This window comes from Crocuta crocuta, unplaced genomic scaffold, assembly GCF_008692635.1.
Source record: "Crocuta crocuta isolate KB4526 unplaced genomic scaffold, BGI_CrCroc_1.0 scaffold142, whole genome shotgun sequence".
Lineage (NCBI taxonomy): Eukaryota > Metazoa > Chordata > Mammalia > Carnivora > Hyaenidae > Crocuta > Crocuta crocuta.
Window position 1 is genome coordinate 1813194 of NW_027528892.1, and position 19750 is coordinate 1832943.

The 19750-nt window shown below is 43.4% G+C and overlaps 1 protein-coding gene across 1 annotated transcript; it reads left to right on the plus strand.

Annotated features, from left to right (window-relative positions):
* Positions 1–391: 391 nt before the first annotated feature.
* Positions 392–19379, plus strand: NLRP8 (NLR family pyrin domain containing 8). Its single transcript, XM_077756946.1, is given in 11 exon segments — positions 392–680; positions 2150–2224; positions 4021–5584; positions 6405–6441; positions 6603–6775; positions 8333–8500; positions 10982–11146; positions 12368–12538; positions 14788–14958; positions 18042–18212; positions 19250–19379. Coding segments are annotated over 11 exon segments (3114 nt in total).
* The last annotated feature ends 371 nt before the right edge of the window (positions 19380–19750 follow it).

Below are 19750 nucleotides of genomic sequence, written 5' to 3' on the forward strand. Positions count from 1 at the left end.
GAATAAAAAACTACCAAGTGAATGGGAGTCGAAACACTAAGCCTGAACACTGGATGTGACCCCAGGTTTTTTCACAGGACAGAGAAACTTGGGGGGAAGGAGGTACACAGTGTGCTCTATAAAATATGGACTCAATAAACCTATCCCCTTGGGTGGGTTTTCATTCTCTTCTGTTTTCATGTCTCCACAGGTCTGGTCCTTCTCTCTTCTAGTTGGTTATCTTTATCACTGGCACTTAGGTCCTAGGTCTTGAGTGAAAATGAGTGATGTGAATCTGGATTCTAGTCCTTCTTCCTGCTCTTCCTCTTGCTCTTCTTCCAGCTCTTCCTCCTGCTCTTCTTCTTGCTCTTCTAACTCTTCTTCCTCTGCTTGTTATTTGTTCCCATCCTTGATGTCCTCTGCCTCCTCTTCCTCCCCTTTTGAAAATGGGGTCATGCTGTACATGGTCTATTTAAGCAAGGAGGAGCTACAAAGGTTCAAGCAGCTTTTAGTGGATGAGAACCTCAGACCTGGCTCTGTCCAGATCACCTGGGACCAGGTGAAAACAGCCAGATGGGGGGAGGTGGTTCATCTCTTGATGGAGTACTTCCCTGGACGACTGGCTTGGGATGTGACTCATGACATCTTTGCCAAGATGAACCTGACAGAACTGTGTCTTCGGGTACAGATGGAGCTAAATGGTAAGTAATAATCTGGTATACAAATGGGGATGGGTTTCATTGTTAAAGAACTAAATACTTTACTGGCCAACCATATTGAATCAGAAGGCAAACAGTGGAGTAAGATGATGACTCTGACTACAAAAGGCAAAGACCATCATATGAGCATATTAACAACAACAACAACAACAACAACAACAACAAAACTTAACCAGATACTGCTTATTTAGTATCTATATACAGTCCATCTTCATTATTTACAGATTCCATGTTTGTGAATCTGCCTACTCACTAAAATTTATTTGTTAACTCCAAAATCAATAATTGTGACTCCTTGTTTTAATGTTTTATCTATTTTTTGAGAGAAATAGAGAGACAGCGTGAATAGGGGAGGGCCAGAGAGAGAGGGAGACACAGAATCTGAAACAGCCTCCAGGCTATGAGCTGGCTGTCAGCACAGAGCCCAACGCGGGGCTTGAACCCACGAACCGTGAGATCATGACCTGAACCAAAGTCAGACGCTTAACCAACTGAGCCACCCAGGCACCCCAATTGTGACACTTTCATGGTCATTTACAGACATGTAGGTTGGAGGAAAATTAAATGTAGATGTTTCCAGCTAGAGGTGAACAAAGCAAAACTCTGCCTTCTTACCTATGTTCTCATCCTGTAAACGAGTGTCTGTTCCATCGTCTATTTAGTGCCACTTTCTTTGTGTTTTTGTGTATTTTGTTGGTGACATTGCTGTATAACCTGATCCTAAAGCATAGTGGTGGAGTGCTATTTTGGTGTCCTATGCACAAAAGGGCTGTCACATGCCTTACATAAAAAATACATGTGTTGTGTAAGCTTCATTCAGGCATGAGTTATTGCACTGTTGACTGTGAGTTCAGTGTTAATGAATCAACGATATCTATCGAATATGACATCTTTAAACAAAAACACACATAGACCATGGTTATGGATTGAAGGGTTGAAATGTAGACAGAGGCTATAGGAACATATCGCTGTATTCACATGAGAGCAGTATTGGCTAATTGAATGTTCACAGTAACTTTATAGAACATAAATGGCATGAATAAGAAAAATCAATGACTATATGTGTGTATGTATGATTATTTTCATATACATAAAAACCTGCATGTCTATTTATACACCTACATCTATATGTGCACATACATATATATTAAAGTCTGCATATATTTTATATATACATACACGTGTGTGTTTTGTGTATATTTCTCCCTCTGTGTTTGGCTAGGCTATAAATTTATGTTATTGAACGCCTTCCTCAGTACATCCTAAAACAGCACCATTTTCTCACCTCCTAACATCATGATGGAGTCAAGACAATGTTCTTCTCCCTGGACTAAGATGGTGAATTAATAGGACTCAAATGGCGTGGCTCCTCCAATCCCATTGCCTCCATGTGGCTTTCCCTGTCCTGTCAGTCATTCCAGTGGAAAATTCTCCTTTCCTGTCTGTTCCAGATATTCTACCCAGCTTGGAGCCAGTGGATTTAAAGCCAAAAGAAATGCCAGTGAATTTGGAGGAAGGAGAATCTGGTATGTACTGGCACTGTGACAAGCCTGGAGGAAAATGGGCTGTGGGCTGGTGTGAGAATCTTGGTTCATGAGGCAAGGAAGGTTATAAATAAGTATGTCAGCATCCCTTCGATGAATCAGAACTGAAGAAAAAAGAGTAGTTGTGGACTCGCCTAACTTGAAATCCAATGACCAGCCTAACTGGAGGCAGGGGCCCTAGGTACATCCTTGAGATAGCATTCTGTCCTTCTATCTCCCTCTTCTTTTGTGGGACCCAGTCTCGAGTGGTGTGTTCTGCCACAGTGGACATATTGGCCACCAGCTACCCTACATATACATTGTACCTGCTTAGCATCAGCAGAAAGAGGAGTATTTTCTCATTTCTCCAGCACTCCTCCTAGAACTGACTCATCTAATAAATTGAGGTCCCGAGCTCATCCATGAATGATGTGACGATATGCTCTGGTTGGTTAAGACTGGTTTATGCACTTCAGAGAGAGCTTGGTGTTAGGACCAGCCCACAGCCCAATTTAGCAAACTGATGATGGGAAGAGGAGGTTCCCCCAAAGAATCATGGTAGTACTTTTACCAGAATAGGAACGATTGATAGGGAGACAAATACGGCAGATCCCTTATTCTGTCCTCTTCCCCACTCCACCATCCTGTGCCATCAGAATTTGGGTTCTAGAAAGAACCCAAATTATTTTCATGTGAATCGAGTTTGCACTTCTCAGTCAGGTTGTGTGAAGAGATGAGGTCAAAAGAACTGAGAGCCCGAAGGACAACACTCTAATCTATCATGAAAGCATACAGTAAGTGCGGTGTGGGATCCCCAGCTCCAGCCTTACCACAGTTAGATTTCACCTGTTCAACAAACACTGGAGAGCTGATAGTTCTGACACCACAGTCTGAGCCAGAGTCATAAACCCTAATTTATTTTGGAGATGGCAAGTTGGAGGCTTGGAGATTCTATGACAGATTCTATGACCTCATAGAGCTAATAAATCAGTAGATCTTGGACTTGTAGTAAGCTTCCTTCTACCCATCAGCTGGGAATGGAGGGAATGCAGTTGGACCAGACAGCATGTCCAATTTGTAAAGTTTCCTGTTTAGGGGAGAGAGTCGGGGGGGAGGGAGGGAGGGAGAGAGAAGAGAATCACAGGTTGAGATGAAGGTTGTGACAGATCCTGTTAACTTCCTATCCCCATATCTCATGTCCTAGCAGAATCCAGTTTTATTTAGGGGTAAAATGTGACCATCCCTAAGGGAAATATTGTTTTCCAGCTTTCCTTAAAGTTGAGGTTAACTATCTGACAACTCTAGGCCGTAAGATCTAAGTAGAAATCTCCTGAGTTCATCGATTTGTACCGATGAGTGCTTCAGCTTATACTGATAAAAGTAGACATGAGCTGTTAGCATGTCCCTCCTCCCCCAATTTCTGCTTTGAATACAAATACCATAATGTACTACATAAGAATAGCATAGCTACAACAGCAGTCTCTTATTCATGAGGCAAGAAATATGAAGAACAGGGTCATAGAAATGTGGTGTTACTTGGCCTTGAAGCTGCAGAACCACTGAATCAACTTCAACATCTCTACACACCCCTCCCCATAATTCTCTAATAAAAAGAAACCATCATTCTGTTTAAGCCACTTCAAGTTGACTTTTCCATTTACTCACAGCTTCTAAATTGGTACAGTGTTCTCGGAAAAGTTCGTGGTGTAGACATCAAGGTTAATTTTCTTTTCGTTTAATTAGCTCTCACAGATAACTCTGATGCCATACCCTGTATTTCTCCCATCTTGCTCATCTAGATAAAATACATGAGTACAAACTGCACGTGATGGATGAGTACTCCATGACATGGAGCAAGACCTCTTGGCCTGGGAACCACGTAGACTTCTTCTACCAAGAAATAGAGAGACACGAGAGGTTCTTACCATGTCTGTTTCTTCCCAGAAGACCTCAAGGAAGACAGCCTAAGACTGTGGTCCTACAGGGAGTTGCTGGGGTTGGAAAAACAACCCTAGCCAAAAAGCTGATGTTGGATTGGGCACAAAACAAATTCTATCCCCACAAGTTTTGGTGGGCTTTTTACTTCCATTGCCGGGAAGTGGCCCAGGTGGACAAGCAGAGCTTCTCAGAGCTGATTGCCCATAAATGGCCTGGGTCACAGGCTCTCATGTCCAAGATTATGTCCAAACCAGAAAAACTTCTGCTCCTCTTTGATGGCTTTGAAGAGGTAACATTGACCCTTACAGATATACCAACCAACCTGAGTGAGGACTGGAGCCAGAAATTGCCCGGGTCTGTCCTCCTGACCAGTTTGCTAAGCAAAAGAATGCTTCCTGAAGCCACCATACTGATCGCCCTGAGGTTCACATCTCGGAGGAGACTTAAGCCCTTCCTAAAACATCCCTCCTTTGTAACCCTTACAGGATTTGGTATGGCAGAAAGAGCCAAGTATTTCAGGACCTATTTCAGAAACAAGAGGGAGGCTGATGAAGCCTTGAGTTTTGTCATGGGAAACTCAATTCTCTTCTCCATGTGCCAGGTCCCTGTGGTTTGCTGGATCGTGTGTTCTTGTCTGAGACAGCAGATGGATAGAGGAGCAGATCTCACGCAGGTGTATCCAAACGCCACGGCCCTATTTGTCCAGTATCTGTCTAGCTTATATCCCACCGAGACTGGAGGAGCTCCCAGTAACACTCACCAAGAACAACTGAGAGGTCTGTGTTACTTGGCTGCAGAGGGTATGTGGAACATGAAATGGGTGTTTGACATGAAAGACTTGGAGCACGCCAAGCTGGATGGGACCGCTGTTGCTACCTTTCTCCATGTGAATATTTTTCAAAGGGTTGCAGGTGACAAGGACCATTATGCTTTTGCTTTCATGAGCTTCCAGGAATTTTTTGCTGCCTTGTTGTATGTCCTCTGCTCCCCACAAAGTCTAAAAAATTTCCAGGTGTTGGACCGTGTGCATGTCACACGCCTGATAGCATACCCAGGAAGAAAGAAAAATTATCTCACTCAGATGGGGCTTTTCTTATTTGGCCTCTTAAATGAAGCGTGTGCTTTAGCTGCGGAGAAGTCATTCCGATGCAAGCTGACCTTAGGTAATAGAAAGAAGTTGCTGAAAGTCGCAACCCTGTCACATGAATGTGGCCCCCCAACCCCGCACCATGGGGTCCCACAACTATTGTACTGTCTGCATGAAATCCAGGAGGAGGCATTTGTGAGTCAGATCCTAAATGATTGTCAGAAAGCTGCTTTGATAATCAGCAAGAACAAAGACATGCAAGTGTCTGCTTTTTGTCTTAAGCACTGTAAACATCTGCGGTGTCTAGAACTGACCTTCACCCTGACCGTCACCCAAGTGTCCACACTGTACCCGGATTTGCTCCATTCCACTGGGTGAGTGCTCTCCTCTCTCCTTGGGCAGCCTGACCTGTCGAGGGACCTTGCCTGCCATCCCCCCAGCATCTAGGGTGACCACTTTTCCTGAGGCAGTCCCTTACACAAGGGACTTTCAGGGCTTTTTTAAAAATAGTTTATTGTCAAGTTGGTTTCCATATAACACCCAGTGCTCATCCCAACAAGTGCCCTCCTCCATGCCCATCACTCTCTNAAAAATTTATTTTTTAAAAAAACATGAGAAATTTTTTCGTGTTGGTGAGCCCATTGATAACTTTTGTGGGAATTCTTGAAGGAAGTTAGTATATACATATCCCAGCTTTTTGGAGCTATAATTGACATACGACATTGATCTACATTTCAGGTATATAACATAGTGATTTTATATATGTATACATTGCAAAATGATTACCATGATAAGGTTACTTAACATATCAATCATCTCACAGTTACAATTTGTGTGTGTGTGTGTGTGTGTGAATCTACTCTCTTAGCAACTTTCAAATATATAATATGGTAGAAGGTTTGCATGCTTTGACAACCTGCATCCATTCCTCTCCCCACTCCCATACATACAGTATTATTTTGATATGTTTGCATTTTTTTTTAATGTTTTATTTATTTCTAGGAGAGAGAGAGAGAGAGAGAGAGCGTGAGCAGGGGAGGGTCGGAGAGAGAGGGAGTCACAGACTGAAACAGGCTCCAGGCTCTGAGCTGGCAGTCAGCACAGAGCCCGACGCGGGGCTGGAACCCACGAACCGCGAGATCATGACCTAAGCGAAAGTTGGACGCTTAACCGACTAAGCCACCCAGGCGCCCCGATATGTTTGCATTTAAAATGGATGTGAAACATACATGGTTTTATTTAAACAAAAAAATTACATGTTAGTGTAGGTATTCCAAACTTTTCTTTTTGTCATAATAGGTCTTAGAAAGTTTAATCTCTGACCATGAGCCATGGTGTCTTCTCTCTCTTGCACACAGACCGGAGGGCAGTGATCAGTGTTTTCTCTGGTGGCAAGACTTCTGCTCCATGTTTAAGACACTCGAGAATTTGGAAGTTCTATCTGTGACAAACACTTTTATGGAGACTAATTCAGCGAAGGTTTTTTATGCGGCTCTGAGACACCCTCAGTGTCAACTGCAAAAACTAATGTGCGTATAAAACGGACCCTGGTTGGAGGGAATTCTATGGAAATAGTCTGCTTCTCATGCCATGTTTCTTCCCCTCCTCTGCTCACATAGACTTGCAGGAAGCATCCATGTTTGTATTTCCCACTTCTAGTTGTATTGACACAGAATGGACAAACAGTTCTGTAAGTTTAAGGTGTGCAGACTAATGACTTGACATTTTGCATATGTTGTGTGCATTTTGCACGTATGACATTTTGCATGTATTGCAAAATGATCACCTCAGTAGGTTTAGTTAATATGCATCACCTCCTGTGGGGTGACTGGGTGGCTCAGTCTGCTAAGCATCTGACTTCAGCTCAGGTCATGATCTCCCGGTTCATGGGTTCGAGCCCTATGTCAAGCTCTTTGGTGACAGCTTCAGAGCCTGGAGCCTGCTTCTGATTCTGTGTGTCTCCTTCTCTCCCTCTCCCTCTCCCCTGCTCATGCTCTGTCTCTCAAAAAATAAATAGTAAAAAAATTTTATTTTAAAAGACATAAAAATGGAGTAGGCTTCCCCATTTCACAGATGAACAAACAGGCACAAAATGATACAGCTGATATGTACTTAAAATATGGATTTAAACTGGAGACGTCTTGTCTCCAGAGTCTATTCTCATAGCCAATAGCCCATGTTCTTCCTCTTGTGCTTTTTAATACCTAAAAACCCAGAAACTCCTCAGAATTCCTTGAAGCCCACCAGACATCATGTGGCTGCCCCCACCCAGTATCTGACCTGTTTTCTCTCCTGCTGTTACAACAATTATCATTAGCTCACACTTCTTGAGCGCCTACTGTACATTAGGCACCGTGCAGAGCCAATTACAGGTGTTGTGTATATTCCCACACCCATCTTAAGGAGAAGGCATCCTGCTCTCCTCTCATGGACTCAAAACTGAAGTTTGGAAGGTAAGTGACATATGTAAGTTCACCCAACCAGGGAGGTCAAGCTGAACTGAGAACAACCTGGTTCGGAGCTCTGGACCACACAGAGAAGCATAGAGTATGTTTAGACTAATTGAATGTAGAACTGATTAGCAAATGGGCATGTGTTCATCAAAGGGTACAGATTTCCAGTTAGAAGATGAATAAATTCTAGGGATCTGATAAAACAGCATTGTGATTGTAGTCAACAATACTGTATTGTATACTCCAGAGTTGCCAAGAGTCCATCTTCGATGTTCCTGCCACAAGAAAGTAATGATAATTTTGTAATGGGATGAAGGTGTTAGCCAATGTGAAGGCAGTAATCATTCTACAATATATTAGTGTATTAAATCAACACACCTTAACTTCTACATTGTTATATGTCGATCACATCTCAATAAAGCTGGAGTATAAGAAGGAGTAATTAGCCACCTTGATTGTGGTAATGGTTTCATGAGTATATATACATATCCAAACTCATCAAATTATAACCCTTAAATATATGATAGATGCATTTATTGACATATCATTAATACCTCAGTAAAGCTGTTTTTGTAAAAAGAACTAATTAGCCAATAGGATCATACTGTAAGTAGGCACTGCTTACCTCTCCAGCTTTAGACATATGAATCCCTCCATGTTGAATGAAGACTTACTCCAAGTTTTGATTGAAAATCGGTATCTGAGATACATGGAAATACAAGGCACGGAAGTGAGATATGAAACCATGGAGTTTCTGTGCAGAGCCTTGAGATATCCACAGTGTTATCTACAACGTCTCAGGTAAGACAAGCCTGGGATTGAGAGAGACTTATACTGGTTTTCCAGAGGTGGGATTACATGTGTGGTCTGCCTGTCATCTTTCTTTTCATCTAGTTGTTGTTTTTTTCCAAGGTGTCTGATGATTTGAGATACATACACATTGAGAAATAATCATCACCATCAAGCTAATTAACACATCTATCACCTCACCTAGTTACCATTTGGGAGGGAGGGGCATTTAAGATCTCCTCTCTTGGCAAATTTCAAATATAGAATACGGTGTCGTTAACTACACAGCCACCAAGCTGTACGTTTGATCCCCACAACTCATGCGTCTTACAACCCAAAGACCATCTTCTCTCCCTTTTCCCCCACACTCCTGACCTTCGCAATCACCATTCTACTCCCTTGTTCTAACTTTCACTCAACTTTTTACACTCTACAATTTGATATATCCTAGATGTGTCTGAGATATGGAGACTAGAGCCTCTGGTGGTGAGCCTGACCCACTTCATACTGGCTTGCAAGAGGTGGTTGCTAAGAACACAGGAGTTTTGTGAGCTGATTTTCAAACAGCATTATTAAAAAGTTATACAGATTTATAATTAAATAAATAAAATATATGAAAAAACAAAATTTAGGGGCTTCTGGCTGGCTCAGTCAGTAGATCATGTGACTCTTGATCTCAGCGTCATGAGTTCAAGCCTCAGATTGGNTTTTAGGGGCTTCTGGCTGGCTCAGTCAGTAGATCATGTGACTTGATCTCAGCGTCATGAGTTCAAGCCTCAGATTGGGCATAGAGCTCACCCACACACACACACACAAACCTAATAGAGCATCAAAATTCATCACCTCCTGATTTCCTTACTATACTATTATTGATGCCAGCGTTCAGCAAACTTTTTCTATAAAGGGCCAGATAAGTATTTTCAGCTTTGTGGGCCATACAGTCTTTCGTCATGACTTTTCAACTCTGCCATTATAGGTCTCAAGTTTCCATGGCCAATATGTAAATGAATAGGTGTGGCTGTGTTCCAATAAAACTGTATTATTATTAATTTGTTATGTATCTAATACAATTTATTAACAGCTATTAATTTATTAAGCTTTTGCTAATAACTCCGTTCACTATATAATTTACTAATATTTATTATGGGCACTGGATTTGAATTTCATTTAATTTTAGTGTGTCACAAAATATTCTTTTGGTTTTTTTAACCATTTAAAAAGCTTTTTATGTATTTTGAAGGTGGGGAGGGGGATAGACAAAGAGAGAAAATCTTAAGCAGGCTCCGAAGTGTCGATGCAGAGCCTTACACGGGGCTCAAACTATAATGTGAGATCATGATCTGCGCCAAAATCAAGAGTCAGATGCTTAATGACTGAGCCACCCAGGCACCCCTAAAAAGTTTTTTAAATTCTTAGTTCACAGGCAGTACAAAACCAGGTGGCCAGCCAGACTTGGCCCATGGCCATAGTTTGCCAAGTCCCAGTGTGTATTTCTGGGTTGTTGAGCTTAGGTGGTGTGATGTTCCTGCGTGTCTCACCTCAACTGTGGGTCCGACAACTTCTATTGGTAGCATGAAATCAGCCACCATGGGAGCATTCACACTAGACATTGGCAAACATTGCACATCAGGGGTTTTGTTCTCCAGAGATGATGGTTAAACATTTACCAGCACTCAAGTGTTTAGCCTCCCCACCAGCCTCTCTGTGTGTGACGCTGATCCAACACAACTTGAGCAGCCTCATGTTTCCATCTGCCAGCTCTGTTCCTTCACACCAATCAGAGCTGAGTGGCACCTGGATAATCTTGATGTTTTACAGAACCAGGCTCAGGTGGCCAGACTGCAGGCAGTGCAGTACAGTAGTTTGCTAGCGGTCAACTTGAGATGGAAACCTAGCTTGGTAAGATGGCAGGTGCGTGATGTGGAAAGACTTATCTCATGTGACTGAAATCTCAGTCCTTCATCTTGAAGATTATCTTGCAGATAAGTGTAAAAAGAAGTTGTTTCTTTTTTTTAATGTTTTATTTATTTCTGAGAGAGACAGTGTGAGCAGGGGAGGGTCAGAGAGAGAGGGAGACACAGAATCTGAAGCAGGCTCCAGGCTCTAAGCTGTCAGCACGGAGCCCGATGCAGGGCTCGAACCAATGAACCGTGAGGTTATGACCTGAGCCAAAGTCGGAAGCTTAACCGACTGAGCCACCCAGGCGCCCCAGAAGTTATATTTCAAGGGCTGGATTGAGTCCCTGCTTCATAGTTAGAGCCCAGTTGCAAGACCGTGCCAGTTGGGTCTGACCCCAAGTGTATATTATTTGATAATCTGTAACTAAGATGCTGAATTTGGTGCAAGCTTTCTGCTGGGGAAGATGGAAGTAGTCTCTGGAGTCACTCTTGTGTGAAGAACAAGGATGTGAGACAATAGATGGGATCTATGAGGCTACATGGGTACTATTTTCCCCAGGGGTTCAGGCTGAGCTTTTTTCTGTGGCCTCTGTAGCCTGGAAGACTGCTCACTTACCTCTAAAAGTTGGATTGATCTTGCCAGGGATCTCAGAAGTAACATACACTTGAAGACACTAATACTAGGAAATAGCTTCCTGGAGACATTTGGGGAATATTACCTGTCCATGGCCTAACTGAAGAGGTTGTCATAAATCTTTTTGTTATTGTCTTGACTGCTGTTCATTTGTTTGGTGAACTGAGTGCTTCTGGGAGAAAAGCATTAATGGGGGAATGTGTGCCAACTTAAGTCTGGTGACTGATATAATTATGTAGATGGGTCCATGAAAAGCTGAGGAAAGATGGAGAATGTCTCCATAAAAGTATACATTTATACCCAAGACCCTGGAATGCATAGTTATAATGACCCCGATATATCTGTCATCTAGTTTATGAACTAGAAGCTCACCAGTATTATTTTATTTCCTCAATAGTTGTATTGATTCCTGCCCCATCCCTCAGGATAGCCATCCTGAATCAGGCTGATCAGGCCCCCCACATACATATTCCTAAACTGGGCACCACACAGGTTTCCGCTGCTTTGAATTCCACATAAGTGGCTTCAGCTTAGTACATATTCTTTTTCTGATCAACCGACATTTTCATGCTTAGTGGCTTCGGAAGCCCATTCATCTTTCACTGCTGAATGATCACGTTTGTGTGAATATGCAACATCCCACTGGCTGCTGAGGTTTGGGCTGTTTACACACACACACACACACACACACACACACACACACACTGTGATGAACTCGGCAACTGTGGGATCTCTGGATTATGGAGAGCATCCATCTTCCATTTTATCTGTTTCCAGCATCTCTGCACCTGTTTGCAGCCCGTGGCCACCAGTTCCCAGAACTCCAATTCCTCTTTCGCTGCTGTTAACCATCCATCCATCTTCTCCTTTCTGTTTTAACCAGTCTGCTGAGAAGAAGGTGGTACCTCATTGTTTTAACCTGTATTTTCTTCATTACTATGAAAACGTTTTCATGGCCTTACTGTTCATCTTGGTTTCTCTACTATGAATGCCTGCTCATGTCTTTAATGCATCTCTTTTAAGCATATATATTTTTTAAGCTTGTGAAGGGCTGTTTCTTCCAAGCCACCCCGATGCCCATTATGTATTGTTTAGTCATTGGTGGTCTGTTTCCCATCCTTCTAAATCCCTATTGGTAGTCTCCTGACCCACATTTCCTCCATTCCCCTAGCCTCACAGGAAGGCTCCTACCCTCTCCTTCAGGACTCCAAATCCCTAAGGGGTGGTAACAGAGGGGTGATGTGGCTTTCACACTGAAAAGGACAGCCCGGGTAGCCATGTCTTCTCTCAGTGTGGGACATGCACGTGAACGAAATTGTAACACGTCTGTGTCTTTCTGCCCCACAGGTTGGAGAACTGTGACCTCACACTGCTTTCTTGTAAAAGTCTTATCTCTTCCCTCAAGAGAAATGAGATCCTGACCCATCTGAGCTTGGCAGAAAATGCCTTGAAGGACGAAGGGGCAAAACAGCTTTGCAGTGTCTTACAACACTCTTCATGCCCACTACAGAGGCTGGTGTGAGTCCTGGTGTGAGTCTCTAAATGTCCTCCTCTTGAGACTGCCTGGAGTAGAACAGAGTGATTGAGGACGCCATGCATGTGTGCATGAGTGTGTGCATGCATGTGTGTATATGTGTGCATGCATTGATCTCGATCATGAATTTTTTAAAAATTTTTTATGTATATTTGAGAGAGAAAGAGAGAGAACACAAGCAGGGGGGCGGCAGAGAGAGAGGAAGACACAGAATCTGAAGCAGGCTTCAGGCTCTGAGCTGTCAGCACAGAGCCCAACCCAGGGCTCAAACTCATGAACCACGAGATCATGACCTGAGCTGAAGTCAGACGCTTAACTGACTGAGCCACCCACGCACCCCATCATGAATTAAGTGATTTCCCTTAGGCATCAGGATGTATGATACTCTGATTTATAACATAAGATGTATGTATTTGTTCTTCATCCCTGTTTCTGGCACAGCTCCCCAAGCTCTTGGAAATACCTAAGTGGTGAGAGCCATAGAGGGATCTTTTATTACGTTAATGAGGTGATTTGTGAAAAGTACCTAAGGATTGAGGCTTATTGCCCCNGTGATTTATAACATAAGATGTATGTATTTGTTCTTCGTCCCTGTTTCTGGCACAGAGCTCCCCAAGCTCTTGGAAATACCTAAGTGGTGAGAGCCACAGAGGGATCTTTTATTACGTTAATGAGGTGATTTGTGAAAAGTACCTAAGGATTGAGGCTTATTGCCCCTAGGACCAGCCTTGTGATGAATTGGTTTAGAACTTTAAGTCCTATGCCCTGACCTCTGGGAAGGGTAGAGGGGTGGGAGATGGAATCAGTCACCCATAGCCAATGACTTAATTAACCACGCCTTTGTAATGAAGCCTCATAAAAACCCCAAAGGACGGGATTGGAGAGTTTCTCGGTGCATGAACAGATGAGAAAGCGGCACACCTGGAGAGGACATGGATTTCCCCCCCCCCCCACGCACACACACCCATCCTTTCCCCATACCTGGCCCTACATATCACATCTCTCCTGTCTGCTAACCTTTTATATTAAAATGGTATTCTAATGAGTAAATGGGCTTCCTGAATTCTGTGAGCTGCTCTAGCAAATTAATCGAATCCAAGGAGGGGGTCATGGGAACCTTTGATTTATAGCCAGCCTAGCAGAAGCACAGGTAACAGCTGATTGGCAACCTGGGTTGGAGGAGGGCACTGAAACCTCCAGTTTATAACCCATTTTTCAGAAGCACAGGTAATAGCCTAGGCTCATGACTGGTGTCTAGGGAGGAGATGAGGTGGGGGCGCAGTCTTGTAGTGCTGAGCCCTTAACCTGTACAATCTGATGATCTGTAGATAGTGTCAGAATTGAGTTGAGGTTTTGGACCCTACTGATGTCTAAGAATTGGTTATTAGTGTGGGGGACCACCCCATACATGTTGAAATTAGTCTCAGAGCACTAATGTATGGTGCTTTTGTCTATAATTAACAGAAAATAAACTCAGGTGGTCTTAAACCATAAATTTTCTAGCTCATAAAACCAGAAATGAAAAGTGGCATAAAATACCCCCTGAACCCATTACACTTTCAGCTTCCCCAAAAGAGGCAGGAAATGGTACAACTGCTTTGGAAAATGGTCTAGCTGCTCCTCAAGGGTTACGGGCAGACCTAACACATGACTCAGGAATTCCACTCACAGGTACACACACGACAGAAATAAAAACATATGTCCATACCAAAAATTGTACACGGATGCCCATAGTGGCATTATTTACAATAGTCAAGAAGTGGAAACAACCCCAGTGTTTATAAGCCAATGTGTGAATGAAGAAAGGGTGGTGTATCCAAATGATGGAACATTATTCACCATAAAAAAGAACAACATATTGATACATGCTACAATATGGATGAATCTTGACAATATTATGGCAAATGAAAGACGCCATATTTTTTTTTGAGATCCTGATTTCAATTCCTTCATATTAATATCCAGACAGCAGTTGCTAGAGTGGGAGTGGGCTTGGGGGAAGAATCTGAGAATTAAAAGGGTTTTTGGGGTGCTGAGAATGTCCTAAAATTGTGGCAAACGTGAGCCTCTGTAAATATACTAAAAGACATTGATTTGTACAATCTAAATGGGTGAATGATATGGCATGCTAATAACATCTTGATGTTATACCAAAAAAAGCAGGGTAGGGGGCAAGAAAGGAATAAATTCTAAGGGTGTTTGGTTGGTTTTCTTGACACATGTTTCTTCACAGGCTGAGAAACTGTAGCCTGACCTCCGAGTGCTGTCAGGACATAGCCTCTGCTCTGGATAAAAATAAAAATTTGAGAAGCCTGGATCTGGGTTTTAACAGCCTGAAGGATGATGGTGTTATCCTGCTCTTTGAGGCCCTCAAGAACCCTGAGTCTGTCCTCCAGATTCTGGAGTAAGTTACCCCCGTCTCCTCCTTTGCAACCAGGACAATGGTCTCTAAAATTCTCTGAGCAGAATATGGGATCCGGGTTTTCCAGGAAGCTTGTGTGCAGTGGTTCTGAAGGTGGTTCCTCAGACTGGGAACTTCTTCATCTGGGGAGTCGTTGGAAATGCAAATTATTTCCATGTTGGTCTTTCTCTGCCTACTTTGTTTCAGTCAGCATAACTATGGCAAGGTGCTTCCCTGACCCCACAAATGACAAGATTTCCTTCTTTCTTACAGCTGAGTAATATTCCATTGTGTGTAACTACCGCGTTTTCCTTATCCACTCATCAGCTAATGGGCATGCAGGCGGTTTCTGGAGGCTAGCTGTCATGAGTAATGCTGCAGGGAATGAAGGGCGGGTAACTCTTGGAGATCCTGGCTCCAGCTCCTTTGGTTGAGTACAAAGAAGTGGAGCTGCTGGGTCATGTGGTGCTCTAGGGGTGGGCCAGTCTCTTTGACCAGGATGCCCTTGCATGGTACACTTGTTCTAGGAAATAGTCTTCTATTCAGTAAAAGAAAGTGTATTTATTGGCTGTGGACTGATCCCTCAGATAGCTGGTCTTCTGAAATCAACTTTTGTACTTAGGGATTATTTTTTTCACACATAATGTTTTTCTTCTTCTCCTAAATGGTCTCTGTGCTAACATGCACACTAGCCAGAGATTTGGCAAGATTCATTCTATTTTTAATGAGTGTTGTGGTTACATTAAGTATTTGGAAAAGATGTGGAAACCACTCTTCTCTGGTGATCAATGGGTATGTGTGAAAGTGCTTTGCCTGTTTTCTGCCCACATTTTCTGTTCTCTAATAGTATAATTTAGGTTTTAAGTATAGATCATTAAAATCTTTTTTTCATATTACAGCTCAAAATTTTTTTTCTTTTTTTTCTTTTAGAGAGAGAGGGAGGGAGGAGCAGAGAGGTGGAATCTTAAGAATGATCTATGCTCAGCATGGACCCTGATTTGAGGATCCATCTCACAAACGATGAGATCATGACCCAGGCCAAAATCAAGAGCCAGACGCTTAATCAACTGACCCACCCAGCCGCCCCTACGTCTCTAATTTCTTAGGATATCCTGATAATGGATTTCACTTTTGTTGATAATTAGCCAATACAAAAGAATTCATTGTTTACTGTAGCTCATTATTCTTTTTCATTTTTTAAAGAATTTTTTATTTTAAGTAATCTCTTCACCCAACGTGGGACTCACACTCACAACCCCTAGATCAAGAGCTGCATGCTCCCCAACTGAGCCAGCCAGGCGTCCCAGCTCACGATTCTTTTCCTCCAGAAATTTAATCTTGGGTTTTAAATACTGATTTATCTCTTAGGTTGAGAGAAATATATTTTCAAGAATGAAATAAATTTCCAGATGAGCATTTATGTTGTGTTTTTTAAACCTTTACTTGGGTGAGACTATTTTTCAAAAATCTACTTTCACTGATAAGCAGTAACTTGGCTGAGTATAAAATTCATGGACCTCTCCCCATCCCAAACTTTTTGCTCTAAAAATCCCCTAGATATCACTCTATGGAATTCCAGCCTTATAGAAAAGTCATCTGTATCTTTGTTTTTCCCAAGAAGAACCCAAACTTCTCTTCATTTTAAAAACGGTCCTCATATACCCGTGTGTCTTGTTTATAATTAGAATTATTTTAGGGATGCCTTATGGCTCTTGATCTCAGGGTTTTGTGTATGAACCCAATGATGGTTGTGGAGATTACTTAAAAATAAAACCTGGGGGCACCTGGATGGCTCAGTTGGTTGAGCATCTGACTTCAGCTTGGGTCATGATCTCATAGTTCATGAGTTCAATCCCTGCATCTGGCTCTGTGCTGACAGCTCAGAGCCTGGAGCCTGCTTCAGATTCTGTGTCTCCCTCTCTCTCTGTCCCTCCCTTGCTCATGCACTCACGCCTGCACTCTCTCTCAAAAAGAAATAAACATTTTAAAAATGTTTTAATAAAAAATAAAATGTTTTTAAAAATTTAGAATGACTCTCCCTCCTCCTTCTCATTGAAAGGAAATTATTTAAGTGACTCTAATTGAGGTTAGGGAACTTTTTGGCTGGTGTGCAGAGGGAGGACCTGGTACCTCCCTGATGGAAAGAAGGTCAGGACCTTTATAAGCTAAGGCAAAGCTGAGTGATGCCCTTGTAGTCTGGCTTGGGCAGCAGTTCCCAGCTTGTCATTTATCAGCTAGCAGCGATGCACAGGGCAGGGAGGCAAGCACTGGGAAAGACAGCGAAGAGTGCACAAGTAGGGGATGCAGGGATCCGAGGGCTCCTCTGTCATGTCTGTTTTGCATTGCTTATAATAGCCTTGCTCCTAGGGAGATTGTACACCTTGTTCAAAGATGAGAGCCAAAACAACCCCCTTCCTCTACCTTTCGCTCACCCACACACCATTTCCTCTTATATGCCTGCTCTCAATTTCTGATACCCAGCACTTCTGTGACTCAGCTCCTTTTTGGACCTGCCTCCCCTTTTGCCATGAACACTGCCTGTGAGGACAAAGGGCTCTATTCTAGAACAGTGAAACCATGCTCTTTGCTTATATTTATCTGGTGACCTGCCTACCCCACCCCCACCCCCAATCAACTATGAGTTCCAGGAAGCTAGGGATGCTGTTTTCCTCATGGTTGTGTGCCTTGGTACACAGGTGATGCTAAATAAATATTTTTTTGAATGAACAAAGCTAATGCACAGTGACAATTTCTGAAAGAGATTGTGTGGGTCCTCATTCTTTGGAGTTAGGACTTTTATAGCTTACCCTGGACAGCCAACCTAAGCTACACAAAGAAACTAATGCACCCATAGTACACACTTAACACATGTTGGGAAGGAAATGCCTCATTCCAGGGTGTGTGATTTCTAGGGTTCGAATTGGGTGAGTTCTCAGATAGGAGGCATGGCCGCTTTGTAATTTCTAGGGTTCGGACAGGCTGAGCTCTCAGATGTGGGGTGTGACCGCTTGTCTAGTGATTTCCAGGGTTCGGATTGGCTGAGCTCGCAAATGTGGGGCGTGACCACTTCTCTACTATCTCCACAGGTTGGAAAGGTGCCTATTCACCTCTGTCTGCTGCCAGGCTATGGCCTCCATGCTCCTCCACAACCAGAGCCTAAGGTACCTGGACGTGAGCAAGAATGACATTGGGCGCAGGGGCATACTGCTCCTGCGGGAGGCTTTTCAGCAGCGCAAGTGGAAAGCAAGGGCTGTTTTGTAAGTCTCTGCTGGGTTCCCTGTGCAGAAACAGCAGCCCAAGTGAAGTTCCCCGTAAAGAGGGAGACTCTGGACCTGAAAAGCTATTGCAGATGGTGCTGATCTTCCTCTCTCATTTCCTGGGAATTTATATTTCCTGGTGCCTGATGGGAACATTCACCTGGATCCTCCTGTCGATTGTAAATTCTTTCTGTCCTTCACCTTCCCTCCTTGTCTTAACTGAGTTAATCACCACTTACCAGCCATGTGACGGAACAAGTTCCTTTACCTCTCTGAGTCTAAGTTTCTCCATCTGTGAACTGGGATGGTGGCGTCCTCCATGGAGACGTGACACCAAAATGTTCTCAGTCAGTGGTTGATTCTGGGTGGAGGTTGAAGGGTATCTGGAGTTTTCATTATTGGTTGCTCTGTAACAAATTACCTCCAAGTTTCATCGCTTCATTCACATAACCTTTCCCAGGGTCAGAAATATGGGAGTGGTTTGACTGGATGGTTCTAGCTCATGGTCTTCGCTGATGGGGTATGATGGAGATTTAGAAAAGTGATCTCCGTGCTCACCCATCTGGCTATTGGCAGGAAGCTTCTACTGCTCTCTGTAGGGCTGCTCATGACGATGCAGCTGGCTTCCTCCAGAATAAGTGAGAGAGACAACGCCCAAAAAAGACCCCAGTCTTTGATTACTTCAGGTTGAAACTGCCATCCACCACTTCTGCCCTTTACTGCTGGTCACACAGACCAACCAGAGCCCAGGGAGGGAGGAGACTCCACCAGAGTGAGAATAACGGAGCAGGATCACTGGGCCATCTGAGGCTGCCGGCCACATTACTGGTTGGACAGAAGCCCTCTGCCTCCATCCCTGACTCCCCAGAGCGGTACCCCTGGCCTTGGTCTGCTGCATGGGACCAGAGTGGTCTCCAGGGTGGTGAACTTCTGTCTTAAGGTTCTGCATACTTTTCTAGGAACTCTCACTCTCTCTCTCTCACACACACACACCCCCCAAATGTGAGACAAAAAATCCTGATTCTTGTCCTTCACAGGGAGACGAAGCAGGATTATGCACCAGAGATGATGATGAGGCTGGAGGGCCCAGCCGTGAAGAGCGAAGTCCTGAGGATCATACAGGACTGGAGCACTGAGTGCTGGGAGGAGACAAGATGGATGGAGTGATCTGGTGACCTTGCCATGGATATTTTTTTCCTAGAGAAAAGTTGGGAAATTCTGGCCTATTCCGTGGGCCATTCTGAGTCTGGAATGGCCCAATGGTTCTGGAAAATTGTGTGGGGCATGGCCTCTAACCGGCTCCCTTGGAGATGTTGAGGGTCATGTGTTAGACTTGGATTAGTCACTGCATTGGTGACACCAGCCCTCTTCCACTCCTGGATTCTAGAAGTCCTTGAATTTGCCATGCTTACATTGTCTCTGGGAAGTAACTGACTTGCCTACAAGTATATCAAAATAATTTAATTAAAAATGTATACATAAATGCAACTTGAGAGCTTTTCAAGTGTTCTGTATTTATGAGTAGACTAGTATATCAA